At 55.5% G+C, this 13,500-nt stretch overlaps 1 protein-coding gene across 2 annotated transcripts in view; it reads left to right on the forward strand.

Moving 5' to 3' along the window:
* The window catches only part of CDC42BPB (CDC42 binding protein kinase beta), a 103,273-nt gene that overhangs the window by 83,912 nt on the left and 5,861 nt on the right, over positions 1-13,500 (forward strand). Inside the window, exons 25-37 of one of the 2 annotated variants that reach the window (XM_033107090.1) lie at positions 1,208-1,313; positions 2,253-2,389; positions 2,905-3,044; positions 4,890-4,971; positions 6,021-6,237; positions 6,410-6,472; positions 7,464-8,060; positions 10,722-10,819; positions 10,909-10,993; positions 11,090-11,207; positions 11,309-11,426; positions 11,846-11,951; positions 12,036-12,106. In XM_033107090.1, the coding sequence (XP_032962981.1) occupies positions 1,208-1,313; positions 2,253-2,389; positions 2,905-3,044; positions 4,890-4,971; positions 6,021-6,237; positions 6,410-6,472; positions 7,464-8,060; positions 10,722-10,819; positions 10,909-10,993; positions 11,090-11,207; positions 11,309-11,426; positions 11,846-11,951; positions 12,036-12,106 (1,938 nt within the window). Of the gene's footprint in view, positions 1-1,207; positions 1,314-2,252; positions 2,390-2,904; positions 3,045-4,889; positions 4,972-6,020; positions 6,238-6,409; positions 6,473-7,463; positions 8,061-10,721; positions 10,820-10,908; positions 10,994-11,089; positions 11,208-11,308; positions 11,427-11,845; positions 11,952-12,035; positions 12,107-13,500 lie in introns of those variants that run through there. The other variant, XR_004423138.1, reaches the window with a different exon arrangement.

Here is a 13,500-nt window from a genome sequence, read left to right on the forward strand (position 1 = left end):
CAGTGCAGGAGTTCAGGACCCTGTGCTTTCTTCCTTGAATTAATGACATGAATGCATTTTAATTGAAAAATTTCAGAGTACTGTCTCCCCAGGCCCTTCTTCCTTCTGCAGACCATATTCCCTTTGCCACTGGGAACTGCTCTGTGTTCTGTTTGTAGTAAGTTCATTCTCCAAGTTTATTTCCATCTGTCTGTCTACACTTACAATCTTAGAGAACCATGCGGTTTGTGGGAGGGACTTCCCCCAGCATAAATGGAACTGCACTGGACGTGCACTTTGTAATATCTTTTTCGTCAGGTACTTGAGGGCCATGTACGCCGGTGCATACAGCCTCCATGCAGACCGTGGAGTCCCAGCCAGGATAGGGCCCTCAGTTTCATCATAGCTGGCATTTGGGCTTATGTACTTAGATGCTTTCTTTTCTTGAACGTAGACATGGCCTCTTTCAGGGTTTCACATGGACAGCCATGCCAACGAGAGACAAGACATTTGATTCTGTTTTGAGACTAATTAATAGGGTGGCTTTCGGACTTTGATTCTTGTAGAGTCAGAGGTCAGGTAGACAACACCCTGGATTATGTGCTGGTCCATCCCTTGCTTCTTACAAATGGTTCCGCAGTCCTTACGTCCCCTGAGGAAGAAGTCCTTTCATTTTGCCATGTTGGATCCTTGTTGACACACGGTTCTCTTCCGTCCATAGCCTGCCTCTCCATGAAGCCTTACTTTTCCTTCTATTCTCGATCACATCATGATGTGCCCCTTTGCCCAGCAAGGGACAGCGGGCCTTCCCGCTCTTGCTAACAGGAATAGGGCTGCTGCTCAATTCTTGCATGTTTCTTGGTCTTACACGGAAGGGCTGCTCTGGGTGGAACCCCCCCAAACATGGCCCCAGGCTGTCCCCCGGGGCCACTAGGTGAGGAGGTGCCGCCAGAACAGGCGTCAGCCATGCTACTGCTTCGCCAGGCCAGACGACCTTGCCTTTTGGGCAGCAGGCCTCTGAGGGGAGCGTGTTGACAACCTGGCCCGGGCTCCGTGGGGGGTGTTAACACTAGTCTGGTTAGCACTGCGAGGGGCCTGCGCTCCTCAAAGTAAAATCGCGCCTGTGCAGCTTTTCAGATTGCACCCAAGTTGTTTATAGGTCCAGTCGCAAGTGGATCGACCGCCTGTTCTCAGTTTGCGCTTCACCTTGTCGCTGTTTTTCCTCCAGCCCAAAGCTCACCAGTTCAGCATCAAGTCCTTCTCCAGCCCCACGCAGTGCAGCCACTGCACCTCCCTGATGGTGGGGCTCATCCGGCAGGGCTACGCCTGCGAGGGTGAGTGTCGCCTGCCTTCCTGCCATGCCTCCAGAGGTGGGATCTGGCCGCCTCCGGGAAGCAGTTGTTACAGAGGCAGATAAGGCTGAAGTGAAGCCCAGCTGTGAGTGAGCTGAGGGCAGCTCTGTCTTTAGTCCGTGTTCTCAGTAAAGGCTGTGAGTGGAATCCTGAGTCCTTGCTGCAGTGGAACACACCCTGCTATGGGGTGACCCAGGTCATCTGCTGATGGTTGTTGATCATAAAATGTAACATATGCAGTCATTCAGGAAAATGAGCAAAGGCAGAGAGTAAAAGACTTGCAGACGGCCCATTGGCAAGTGCTCTGGAGAAAAGCGCCCTTCACAGTCTCTGCTGCTTAGCTCTTGCCATGCTGTGCTGGGCGCTGGGCTCACATTGGGCTACATGCCCCGTACATGCAACCAGCCAAGGTCACACGATGCCAAGCGACAGCCCTGGGGCAGGAGTGGCCCCTGAGCACGCTCCCCAGTGTGGGTCAGTGGGCAGGGCGGCTCTGTAGAAGCAGCTCTACAAGACAGCAGCAGCCTTTCCCCTATTACCCAAACTTGGCGAGCTTTTGATTGGCTGCCCGGACCTCTGGCAGACCCCGTCCTCAAAACCATCGCCCTGTCGCAGACCTGCAGGTTGTTTCCTGTTGAGGTGGTTTTGAAACTTAACTATGTTGAATGAGGTCCGGGTTTTCTAGGAGAACAAGGAGCAGAGCTTTGTGATGATCCTTTCATGTCAGGAGTCCTCACGCCCTGACATGCTGCTATGAGTGTGGTGAAAAGTCACTCAGCTCCAAAGACCCTGAGCTTTTGTGGGAACCAACCTCAGAAACTGTTTACCGGGTATCTGGATCATTTCCTGTGACACGTGCATGTTATCAAGTGGCCGTCTCTGGGCCCGTGTTCCTGACGGGGTGCTCCTTCACTCTTCCAGTGTGCTCGTTTGCTTGCCACGTTTCCTGCAAAGACAGTGCTCCCCAGGTGTGCCCCATCCCTCCCGAGCAGTCCAAGCGGCCTCTTGGCGTTGACGTGCAGCGGGGCATAGGGACCGCCTACAAGGGTTACGTGAAGGTAGGACCGCAAGAACGTGCGTCTCTGTCAGCTCGCTCTCGCGTCTCTGGGTGATGACCCTCCTGGGAACCGAGGTCAGGACCAGGTCCCGAGGACCCCACAGAAACACACTCAGAATCAGGGGCCCCCTTCCCGCCTCCTGGGCTGTGCGCTTAAGGACAGGGTCCCAAAGCCACGTGCTATTGGAAGACACTGCAGGACGGCCCCGAGCTCCTGTCCAGCTACGGCATCCCGAGATGCTCCGGGCTGGTGTGAACACACCTGTTGGCTGAGTATTCTCCTTGTCCCTCTCCCCTCCCACCCCGTCACCTCCGTCAAGTGTGCAGGTGGGGCTCTGGCCACCAGCCGGTGGGGGCATGGAGAAGCGGGCCAGCGTGCAGCGGCTGGAAGGAGATGGTGGGCACGGAGACCCTTCTGGGAAGTCCCTAAGGGCCTCGGCCTCCACGTGCCACTGACCAGACGGTTTGTGACCATCCTCCCTGTCCCAGTGAAACGTGGTCACTGTTTCTCTGTAGGTCCCGAAGCCTACCGGGGTGAAGAAAGGGTGGCAGCGGGCTTATGCGGTGGTCTGTGACTGTAAGCTCTTTCTGTATGATCTGCCTGAAGGAAAGTCCACCCAGCCCGGCGTCGTCGCAAGCCAAGTCTTAGATCTCAGGTCTGTGCCCTCGTACTGTGAGTTTTGACTTGTCTTCCACCAAAGTGAGAGTTTCTTGCGTGGTAATCTTTAACCTCATTTATACCTTCACACCCTAATCTTTGTGCTGGTTCAAAAACAGGTACTTAACAAGTTGTGATTGAAAAATACAGTGAATGTTTAAATAAAAAAATTTATTACAGTAAAAGACACGTTGCTATTAACCCCCCCCCCCAAATCCTCCACCTCGCTGTGAACACATCCCATCGTCCCTGCCACTTTCTGAAGCAGTTCTGGAAGTCCTCTTTCGTGAGTGTCTTTACTACGTGACAACGCTCCATGTCACACATCGCTTTTGGTCCAGCAATTTCTGTCAAATAAGAACGTTATGGTGTGTCCTCATCCATCGTATTCACCAGATCTGGCACCATGTGACTTCTGGCTCTTCCCCAAAGAAAATGATTCTGGACATCAAGGCAGCCACGACAGCGCACCTAAAGACACTCGAGAGAGAACTTGCAGAAGTGCTTCAGAAAGTGGCAAGAACGATGGGATAAATGTGTTTGAAGTGAGGGGGTGTATTTTGAGGGGGATTAATGGCAATGTGTCTTTTACTTTAATATAAATATTCACTGTATTTTTTGATCACACCTCATAAGTGCATGCCAGAAACTTCCTGCTTTGGATGTTTTTGCATTAGAAAATTTGCCAGATAAGCATTTAACATTAAAAAAACCACATGACCCAAGAACAATTAGAAAATATCCCAGAGACGCATTGCATATTTTAAGGTGTCTGCTTTTTAGCACCTGACAAGTACTCTTGTTTCTGACAGAAATCTAGAGCCCTGGCTGTGTGTGGCCCTAATGTTTGCTGCACGGCCGCATCTCTTACCACTTCTATCCTCGTCAGATTCCTTCCTTGCATCAAACATTCAAAGACAGCAACATGGCTTCCTTCCTTCCCAGCTTCCCTTACAATTAAGATCTAACGCTCTGCTTCCCATTGTAAAGTGGGCACAATAATACACTATGGAGGTCAGAGGGTTGTTGTGAAGACTCAAAAGTTAATAGATGGGACATGCTTAGCACAGGGCCTGGGGTGTAGAGCTGTTGCTGCTGCTGCCAGCTCATCTCCCGTCCTGTCACCCACTCCCAGTGTCACAGAGGACAGCACCTGCGGGTGTCACGAATGTGCTGGCACCTGCCTGGGGCTAGGGCCCGGCCTGGAGCCTCAGTCTCCAGCATTGATTCTGGGGGGACAAGGAGTGCTACGGCAGGTGCCGTTGAGGGCAGCTGTGAGCAGTCACCTCCACAGTGGTTTCCACTTTCCATGTCCCCAGCCCATGGACTGGGGTGAACAGCTGGGGCCCTGCGTTTTGGAGAGGGCCCCGTGCCCCAGCTTGTCCGTGCCGTGCACAGGTGTGCCCTGGCCTAGAGGGGAAGAGGACACTGCGGGCGTCGTGGGGGGTGCGCTGAACGTGGAGCCCAGGTTTAGAATGTGTTGGAGCTGGGGCTTCCACGGTTCTCTCAGCACGTCCTACCCTGTCCTCTGAAAGTGATGGCCAAGCGACTGCCTGACTGCAGTCAGGTACCGGCCTTACCAGGGATGTGGTCTTGTGGTAATGGGGACGGACCACAAGGAGTGCTGTTCTCAGACAGGGTCATTGACACCCATGCGAGATTCTTGAGCCGTTTGTTGGCTTTGTGGAAGCGTTTTCTTAATCAGGTAGAGGCGAGGGGGCCTACCTCAACATGGAGAAAATGTCATAAGTACCCTTTCTCACCAGATTTGGGATACGAGCGGGGGAGGAGAGGGCCTTCGTGCGTTCTTTCCCAGTGTTCTGAATGCTCTGTTTCCTACCAGAGATGAAGAGTTCTCGGTGAGCTCCGTCCTGGCGTCAGACGTCATACACGCTTCACGCCGAGACATTCCGTGTATATTCAGGGTATGGTTTCTTCCTATTTGTTAGAGACATTTCATTCTTCATAAAACAAGTCACGCGCTTAAAATAGAAGGATTGCTCCGAGCATTTCCGTGTGCCATGGAAGGGGCATGTGGAGTGTGCCCGCCCCGCCACACACACCACCCTGCCCAGCCCAGCCCTGTCTGCCCACGTCACTGGCCCTGTCTTTCCATCCTACGTCCTACCTGGTCTACACCTCAGTCACTCTAGTATGCTTGATGCTAGAAGCTTCCACCTCCCTTCCTAGGATTTCCTGGTCGTGGACGGAACCAAACAGGAATAAAGAAGCAGACATTGCTCACCAGCATTCTTGCTGGTCAGTTGGAGAGCCCCGTGGGTCAGTGCTGGGAGCTGTGGCATTTGGAAGCTTCTAGGAGACTGTGGTCAGGGAAAGAATCCCGCCAACTCCCTTCACTGGGAAGTCTTTATTACAGTGCCACTTCGGTTGACCACGAAACTAAGCCTGTGAATCATTTTTCTTAAATCTCAGGTCTAGTCAGAAAGTGCCTCTTGTATACAATACAGAAAATTGTCATCATCGTGAGCTTAAAAGATGATCATTGTGTAGCATCTAAAGCTGCCCAGACCTCCTTGTGCTAGGGAATGCTCACAGAAGCGTGCTTAGGCAGTGTTTTTGTTGGAGAGCTTGTTGTCTCTGCACCTGTTCTGAGAACCTTTTTCAATTAGATCGTTCAAGAAAGCAGTTTTAAAATGGGCAGTTACAGCACAGTTTGGACAAGAGCGGAATGCACTGGAATCTGACAAGGGATGCATGGCGCCTGTTTATAACTGCGCCCCCGCCTGTGTGCGGCACAGAAGAGCCCTCGGCCTCTGCAGGCGCCTCAGAACGGACCCACGACTCGGCATCGAAACCTTAACCCCAATGGTCCTTGAGTCAAACGCCCAGGAAGCTTGTTCTTCCTGCTCTTCACCTCTATTGCGAATGGCGTCCAGGCTGGGGTGTGGGCGCCTGTGTGGTGTGGTTTGGTTGTCTTAGGGCTCTCATCTCTGTTTTGTTTTCTGTCACGAAGGTGACAGCCTCTCTCTTAGGTACACCTTCTAAGACCAGCTCACTGCTCATTCTGACAGAAAACGAGAACGAAAAGAGGAAGTGGGTGGGGATTCTGGAAGGACTGCAGTCTATCCTTCACAAGAACCGCCTGAGGAACCAGGTGGTGCACACCCCGCAGGAGGCCTACGACAGCTCGCTGCCTCTCATCAAGGCTGTCCTCACTGCCGCTGTCCTGGGTGCGTCCTAGACGCCGCCAGGGGGAGGTTTCGAAGGGTGCCATGTGCCTGGTCTGAACATTCCAGCAGACCAAGGCCACGCTTGTTTATAGTGTCCCCACATGTTTTAAGAAGCGGATGGTCTGTGCTGACAGAATTGATGTTTGTGTTCTTGCCCCTTCTGCCTCTACAGATGGTGACAGGATTGCGGTCGGCCTGGAAGAAGGGCTGTATGTCATAGAGGTGACCCGTGACGGTGAGTGGCAGGGATGACTCGGGGCCTGCCTGTGCAGTGCAGACGGGCACAGCTTCAGTAGTAGGAACGTGCAAGGGTTAAGACTAATTCACTGGACGCGTACATTGTCACCACGTCACAGAACTTTATAAAAATGGGGAAAGGCAACAGCCAAGAAAAATAATTTGCAGCAAGTAAGACTGACTCTCAGCAAATGTAATGTCCGTTGAGTGTCCACAGGTCCCTCAGACTGGGGGCAAGGGCATGGTGGTACGTCGGCTGCCGTGTCTTTAGTTTCCTCCAGTTGAGGAGTGAGGGGACAGCCAGGCAGGGGAGCGTCCCAGGAGAGGCAGGAAGCTCGTCTGCCTAACTCTCAGGTGTGCAGAGACCGCGCCAAAACATTCCTTTGTTCCCAATTTTGACATTTCATTCTTCCCCACGTCTTTCCTCTTCTCTGTCTGGGTCTGGGGACAAAAGCGCAAGGAGCCTAGGACTGGCCCTGGGAGCTTCCCCAAGTCACACGCTGTTCCCTGGGGGGGCGGCGTCCTCTGGCACTGGGCCCCGAGGAGGAAAGTGCACACGTGCAGCCTCAGCTGCTGCTGCAGGCCGGCCCTCAGCCGTTCGTCCCGCTGGATCCATCCCGCTGGCCCAGAGAGTTAGGACATCGGGGTGTTGAGTTCATTTGGAGGCCCAGGGCGGAGGCGAGTGCTTCCGAGAGTTTATTAAGGATCCAGTGACCTTGGAGACAGTCCTTCATTCCCCAAATGCAGCCCAAGGGTTCTTGGCTTCAGGGATGAGCTGGAAGGAGGTCCAGGCCCATCCCCAAGGCCACACTGCACTGAACATGTCCCAGCCAGGTCCCTGGGGCTGCAAGGGTGTGTGAAGTGACGGGGCAGATGCAGAGGGGTGACGGCGCCCAGGCTGGCCGCGGTGGGGAGGGCGTGGAGAGGGGGCTCCTGAGCAGCCCCCTTGGTCGGACTGTGACATGGGAACCCCGTCCTCCTGTCTGCAGTGATCGTCCGCGTCGCTGACTACAAGAAAGTGTACCAGATTGAGCTTGCCCCCAAAGAGAAGGTCGCTGTCCTGCTCTGCGGCCGGAACCACCACGTCCATCTCTGCCCATGGTCCGCCTTTGACGGGGCGGAAAGCAACGTTGACATCAAGCTTCCAGAAACAAAGGGCTGCCAACTCATAGCAACTGCGACGCTGAAGAAGAGCTCTGCCACCTGCCTGTTTGTGGCGGTGAAGCGGCTGGTCCTCTGCTATGAGGTCCAGAGAACTAAGCCTTTCCACAGGAAGTTCAATGAGATCGTGGCCCCTGGCACTGTGCAGTGGATGGCCGCGGTCAAGGACAAGCTCTGTGTTGGCTACCCCTCTGGGTTCTCTCTGCTGAGCACGCAGGGAGACGGGCAGGCTCTCACCCTGGTAAATCCCAGTGAGCCCTCGCTTGCCTTCCTCTCCCAGCAGCCTTTCGATGCCCTTTGTGCTGTGGAGCTCCCGAGCGAGGAGTACCTGCTCTGCTTCAGTCACATGGGACTATATGTGGACCCGCAGGGCCGGAGGTCACGCGTACAGGAGCTCATGTGGCCCGCGGTGCCCGTCGCCTGTAGTATGTATATGTTCTCTGTTGCCACGCCCTGTGCTGCGTCTCACGTCCACAGGCAGCACGTGGCCTGTGTTGCTTTGGTTTGTCTCCTAGCTCCCCCCGCCAAGGAGCCGGGTGCCAGGAGAGGGCTCCACGATGTCTGCCTTGGAAGGTCCCAGTACCACGTCCCGGGCCAGCGGTGGGTGGGCTTGCAGGTGGGCCCAGGCCTGCTCCCTCTCCAGCCCCCCGGCACAGGCTTTGCAGGGGCCCCTCAGCTGAGGAGCTCCGACGGCGATAATTCACAGACTTACACAGGAACACAGACGAGCTACAGGTTTTAGGACAGCCAGGAGGAAGTTGGTTCTGATGTGTAGGTGCAGTTTCTTTTGAGACATGTTTTCCTGAGAGTAGCAGGAGCTCTTCTGGAAAACAGTTGAATTACTTAGTTCGCTTAGTTTAAGTGGCTTTCTGTGTGAGCACAGGTGCTGGGTGGACGTCCTGCAGGCCCAGGAGCGTGGTGAGCAGGGCCCCTGGGGTCATGTCCTGCCAAGCCTGCTGTCGGACCCTAAGCCTCAGAGACCACTGCTGCGTGTATCTCCATAGCCTGTCAAACCAGCAGGTTGGACAGAGCAGGGAGTAATTAGACGAGTCACAGGGACACTTCCATTTGAGCAGCAGGGCTGGGGTGACGGGGGTGCCAGGGGGTGTCGTCACCTGAAGTACAGCCTTGTCTGCCCTGATGCTGGCTGTGCTTCGCTGGCAGAGAAAGAAGCCAAGGGCGTTGGGACCCGGAGCCCAGGCCCGTGAGGTGTAGGGCCCGCTGCTGGCTCTCGCGGGCCTGCTGGGTGTGTGCTGACCCACTGGCACTGAGCTAGGGCTGGGGTGCAAGCGGGCGGCCCGGAGCTGTGAGGAAGGCCACCGGCCGCTGCGGTGACACTTGTCCTGCCTCCGCCCAGCCAGCCGGTACAGGAACAGCCTCAGAACCACACGGGGCCTTGCTTAGCAGGGTCTTTTCCTTTAGATCTCACACTTTTGAAAAATGTAACGTGGAAGGGGACGCAGGTCACCGAGTGTGCAGTCTCCAGGCCCGGCTGTGCGTGAGCCGCCTGTACACCTGATGTTCTCGGCCCTCTGATTCCCACTGTCCCTCCCACTCGCTCTCCCCCCACACAAAGGGCAGACGCCAGGTCAGCTTTAGCGCTGGTGGGATATTCCCACTACCCCAGCCAATCACGCGGGGAGGCGTAAGCCGTCTCACGTCACCGAGAAGGACACGGAGGGCCGGAGCTGAGGTGACCCGAGAAGCACACACACAGGTGGGGCTGGCTCACATCTGGTGACTGCACTGCCCGTGTTCTTTGCCCTGAGAGGAACTCGCCATTTGTCTTCAGCCTGGACAGCTCAGCTTAGCTCTGCTAGCAGCTCAGCCCCACACAAACGTCTCTCCTGGCTCCTTGCACATGAAGAGCCCCCATGTGGAGAGGGGCCTCTGAAGGCTCGTTCAAGACCCCCTGGGTTCTCTGACCGCCTGTCTTGTGTGTGGCACTCAGAAGGAGAGCCTCGTGTTTTGTCTGAACAGGCACTGCTGAGACAGTTTGGTGACTAGTTCCAGCATCTTCTGTCTCCTTCCTAAACGCTGTTTTCTTTTTTGTGTTCAAAAGAAAAAGGCTGCAAGGCAGCCAGCCCATTTGGAACGTAATAGCAACACAGCAGGAGCTTTTAGACATTCGTCTTCAGTTAGAGAAGTGTGATGTGATAAAGATTAACTAACTATGGGAGGTTACCAGGACTGAACAGGAGCCATCTGCAGAGCCCTGCGCTTCTGCAGGGTGGTGCCGGGAACAGCTGGTGACAGCTGGGAGAGGCTGAGTGCGAGAGGTCAGTGCACCTCGGCCTGTGGCATCACCGTCCCTAGCAGGACCTGCAGAGCAGCAGACACCCACTGCTGCTTTCTGTCACGTGTTTTTTACTGCTGTTTGAAACATGGGGAAAGTCCCCTTAAGCTTCACATGCCAGATGGGCCGTCCGTCCGTGGTGTCATGTCTTTGGTACACCTGATGGGTTTTCTGTCACCCCTGACAGTGTCCCATCACTTAGAATGTGAAGGGGAAAGACTCCAGAGCTCACTGCTGGAAAAGTGACTGTCACGTGTTCAGACGACACAGACACAGGGATGATTGAAAACGTTCCAGAGGACCAGTTCCGTAGAAACCACGTGGTAGCGTGGTGCGTGGATGGCCATTTGTTGCCCCAGAGCTAAGCAGTAGTGTGCATTTTAAATATTACCCAGAAAGCTGACTTCTTGGCGTCTCTTACAGAAGGAATTTGCTTCACAATACAGAATGTTTGCCCCCCCTCCTAATTTCAGATGTGTTGAGCCTGAAGCCTTTGTAGTGACCACATAAAAAGCTACATGAGAAAGTAACTTAAAAAGTCCCCTTTGGCGCTGGCTGTGGGGTTCCAGGTGCCTTCAGTTACAGGACTGCTGTGGTTATTGGTCTGACCTTGGAAGTGAAGGTTCACTCTGGAGTGGGGGTGGGCAGGTATCTGCCGCTGGCCCCAGCTGTCGCCGCCTGAGCCGAGGCTGGGCGCCCTCTGCACTGTGGTGGCCTCGTGCTGCCCTTGCGGAGGGAGGCACCAGGCCTGGGCCCGTGGCTGCTCACCGCGCTTTGCTCCTTCCTCCAGGTTGCAGCCCGTCACACGTCACAGTGTATAGCGAGTACGGCGTGGACGTCTTTGACGTGCACACCATGGAGTGGGTTCAGACTATCGGCCTGCGGAGGGTGAGGCCCAGGGCGGGCGGCCGCTCCCCCCACACACACACACTGCGTGGCCGCACGGCTACCTACTGTCCCTCTCTGGTTCCCAACAGATACGACCACTGAACTCGGAAGGCACCCTCAACCTCCTCAATTGTGAGCCTCCCCGCTTGATCTACTTCAAGAGCAAATTCTCGGGTGAGCCTTTCTCAGCAGGTGTCACAGCCTGTGTCCCCCTCCGGCCTGCATGGCACAGCCTGAGGGCCATGCTAACTACAAGCTTCGTTCCTGCAGGAGCGGCTCTCAACGTGCCCGACACCTCTGACAACAGCAAGAAGCAGATGCTTCGGACCAGAAGCAAGAGGCGGTTTGTGTTCAAGGTGCCCGAGGAGGAGAGGCTGCAGCAGCGGCGGTGAGAGCTGGGCTGGCAGCCTGCCTGCGGGAGGCCACACCAATCAGAGCCCAGAGGCTGTGACATGCTCCTGCATCACAAAACTATTTTCTTTTCCCCAGGGAGATGCTTAGAGACCCAGAGCTGAGATCCAAAATGATTTCCAACCCCACCAACTTCAATCACGTGGCCCACATGGGCCCTGGCGACGGGATGCAGGTGCTCATGGACCTGCCGCTGGTGAGCCCCGCACGCGTATGCCAGCGCTCTCCTCACCCGTCGACCTTCTGGGAGCACCTGGCACACGGTCCCTGGTGGAAGTCCCAGCCACGGGACAGTCCGTGGCCAGGGCCACCCCTTCTGCCCCTGGGAGCTGGGTCCGCCCCCCTGTTAGTGTTTCATGGGGTAACCAGCTGTCAGCACTGATTCCTAAACAACATCTTAACGTGAGCAGGTAACACATTTGTCCTCTTTCACTTTAAAATGTGGGCGTCCTGTAGGATTCACCTTGGTCTGCAATTGCTATTGCCAGTTCTTAGCTCAAAACTGAGCTGTACAGACAGCCTTGCCACCCGTCCCGCCCATTGAGGTCCCAGCGGGACTGCCTGCATTCCCAGCCACGTCGCCCCACACGCTCATGGGCTCTTCTCTCCCCACAGAGCGCTGCGCCCCCCTCCCAGGAGGAAAGGCCTGGCCCCGCTCCCACCAGCTCGTCCCGGCAGCCTCCGCCCAGGAGCAAACCCTATATCTCGTGGCCGTCATCAGGTACCAAGGTCCGGGAGGCTGGTACTGCAGGCTTTCCATTCAGCTCCGACTGTCCCTAAAACGATGGCTGTCCTTGTGCCCTAGGTGGCTCCGAGCCTGGAGTGGCGGTGCCTCTGAGAAGCATGTCTGATCCCGACCAGGACTTTGACAGAGAGGTGAGACCTGCCTGGTGATGGGGGCCTGGGCGTCCACAGCGCCCCATGTGGAGGAGTCAAAGTGGCCGTTCTCCAGAAAGTGTCTCCCCTGGAGCAGCCACACGGGTCTCTTGGGGGGTGAGGGGTTCTGCTGAGTCACCACCCGCATGAGAAAGAGCAGCCTGATGACATGGGCCTGGGTGGTTGTCCCAGTCCCTCTGGACTCTGGAGCTCCTCGCTCACTTTGCAGGCTGTGCTGAGGGACGCGGAGGATGACATGGGTTCCGGCTGTGAGCCTGTCGGGAGGAAGGTGTGAACGGGCACCTCTGGGTAGCAGCACAGGCCTCCGTGCAGGCTCTGCGCCCAGGTCACCCGGCTCCCCTGTCCCCCTGAGGCCGGGCCAGCCCTGGGAGAGCTCCCAAGAGCACTGAGCATGCAGGGGGCTGTGGGGCTGTCACTGCATGACAGAGCAGTGAAAGCCTTCCTGAGAAAAGTCCACCCAGCTTTCCCTTCTGGAGTCTTCTGTGCAGTGTTCCACACTTAGGTGTCACATGCCCATAGGTGCGCTTTGTAAAGCACAGGTAGCCTCCTGCATCTTCAAGAGCGCCTCTCCCTCCTCTGATGGCCACTCGGGGTCAGAGTTTGGTGGCTGGCCAGGGGAGCCACCTTGGCTCAGGGTTCCTGGGTGATTCAGACCCTGCCCCGGCCAGCAGGCAGCCTCCTCAGGCACGATAAGGCGTGTCTCTCTGTGCCTTGGTTTCGCCTGTGTGAGATGGGTGCAGATGCTCCTGCGTGCAGGGCTGTAGGGGAGACGTCCGGCACTGAGTGGGGGTTTTTGTGCCCCTGGCACTCGTGTAGGAGGGGGACCCAGAGCTGGCACTCTGCCCTCCTCCCCTCAACCCGTGGCATGGCCCTCACAGCGTCTTTGCAGCAGCTGGGCTGATGTTTCGTTTCACATATTCCTGTTCTTCCCGAGGTTGCCCGTCTATTCCAGCGTGGGCTGGCCTGGCTCCCCCGAGGTCCAGCCTCGCGTGGGCTGTCTTACTGACTTCCAGGAACTCGGTGTAGTCTGGGGTGCTGTCACAGATACTTTTCCGGGACCACTACTCTTTTGTCTTTTTGTTTTAAGGGTTTTTTTGTCATATAGAAGTTTTTCATTTTTATGCAGTCCAGTCTGTTTATCTTTTTCAGTTAAGATAGGTAATAATTCTCTGGTCTCTGTGTGACTGTGTGTGTGTGTGTGTACGTGACAGTATGTATGTCTCAGTGAGTACATGACTGGGTGTGGGTGTGTGACTGTATATGCATGACTGAGTGTAAGTGTATGAGTGTGTAACTGAGTGTATATGTACGTGTGACCGAGTGTGTGTGACTGAGTGTGTGTGTGTGTGTCGGCTTCCTTTATAAACGGAGGG

The sequence above is a fragment of the Rhinolophus ferrumequinum genome, chromosome 6 (genome assembly GCF_004115265.2).
Source record: "Rhinolophus ferrumequinum isolate MPI-CBG mRhiFer1 chromosome 6, mRhiFer1_v1.p, whole genome shotgun sequence".
Classification (NCBI taxonomy): Eukaryota; Metazoa; Chordata; class Mammalia; order Chiroptera; family Rhinolophidae; genus Rhinolophus; species Rhinolophus ferrumequinum.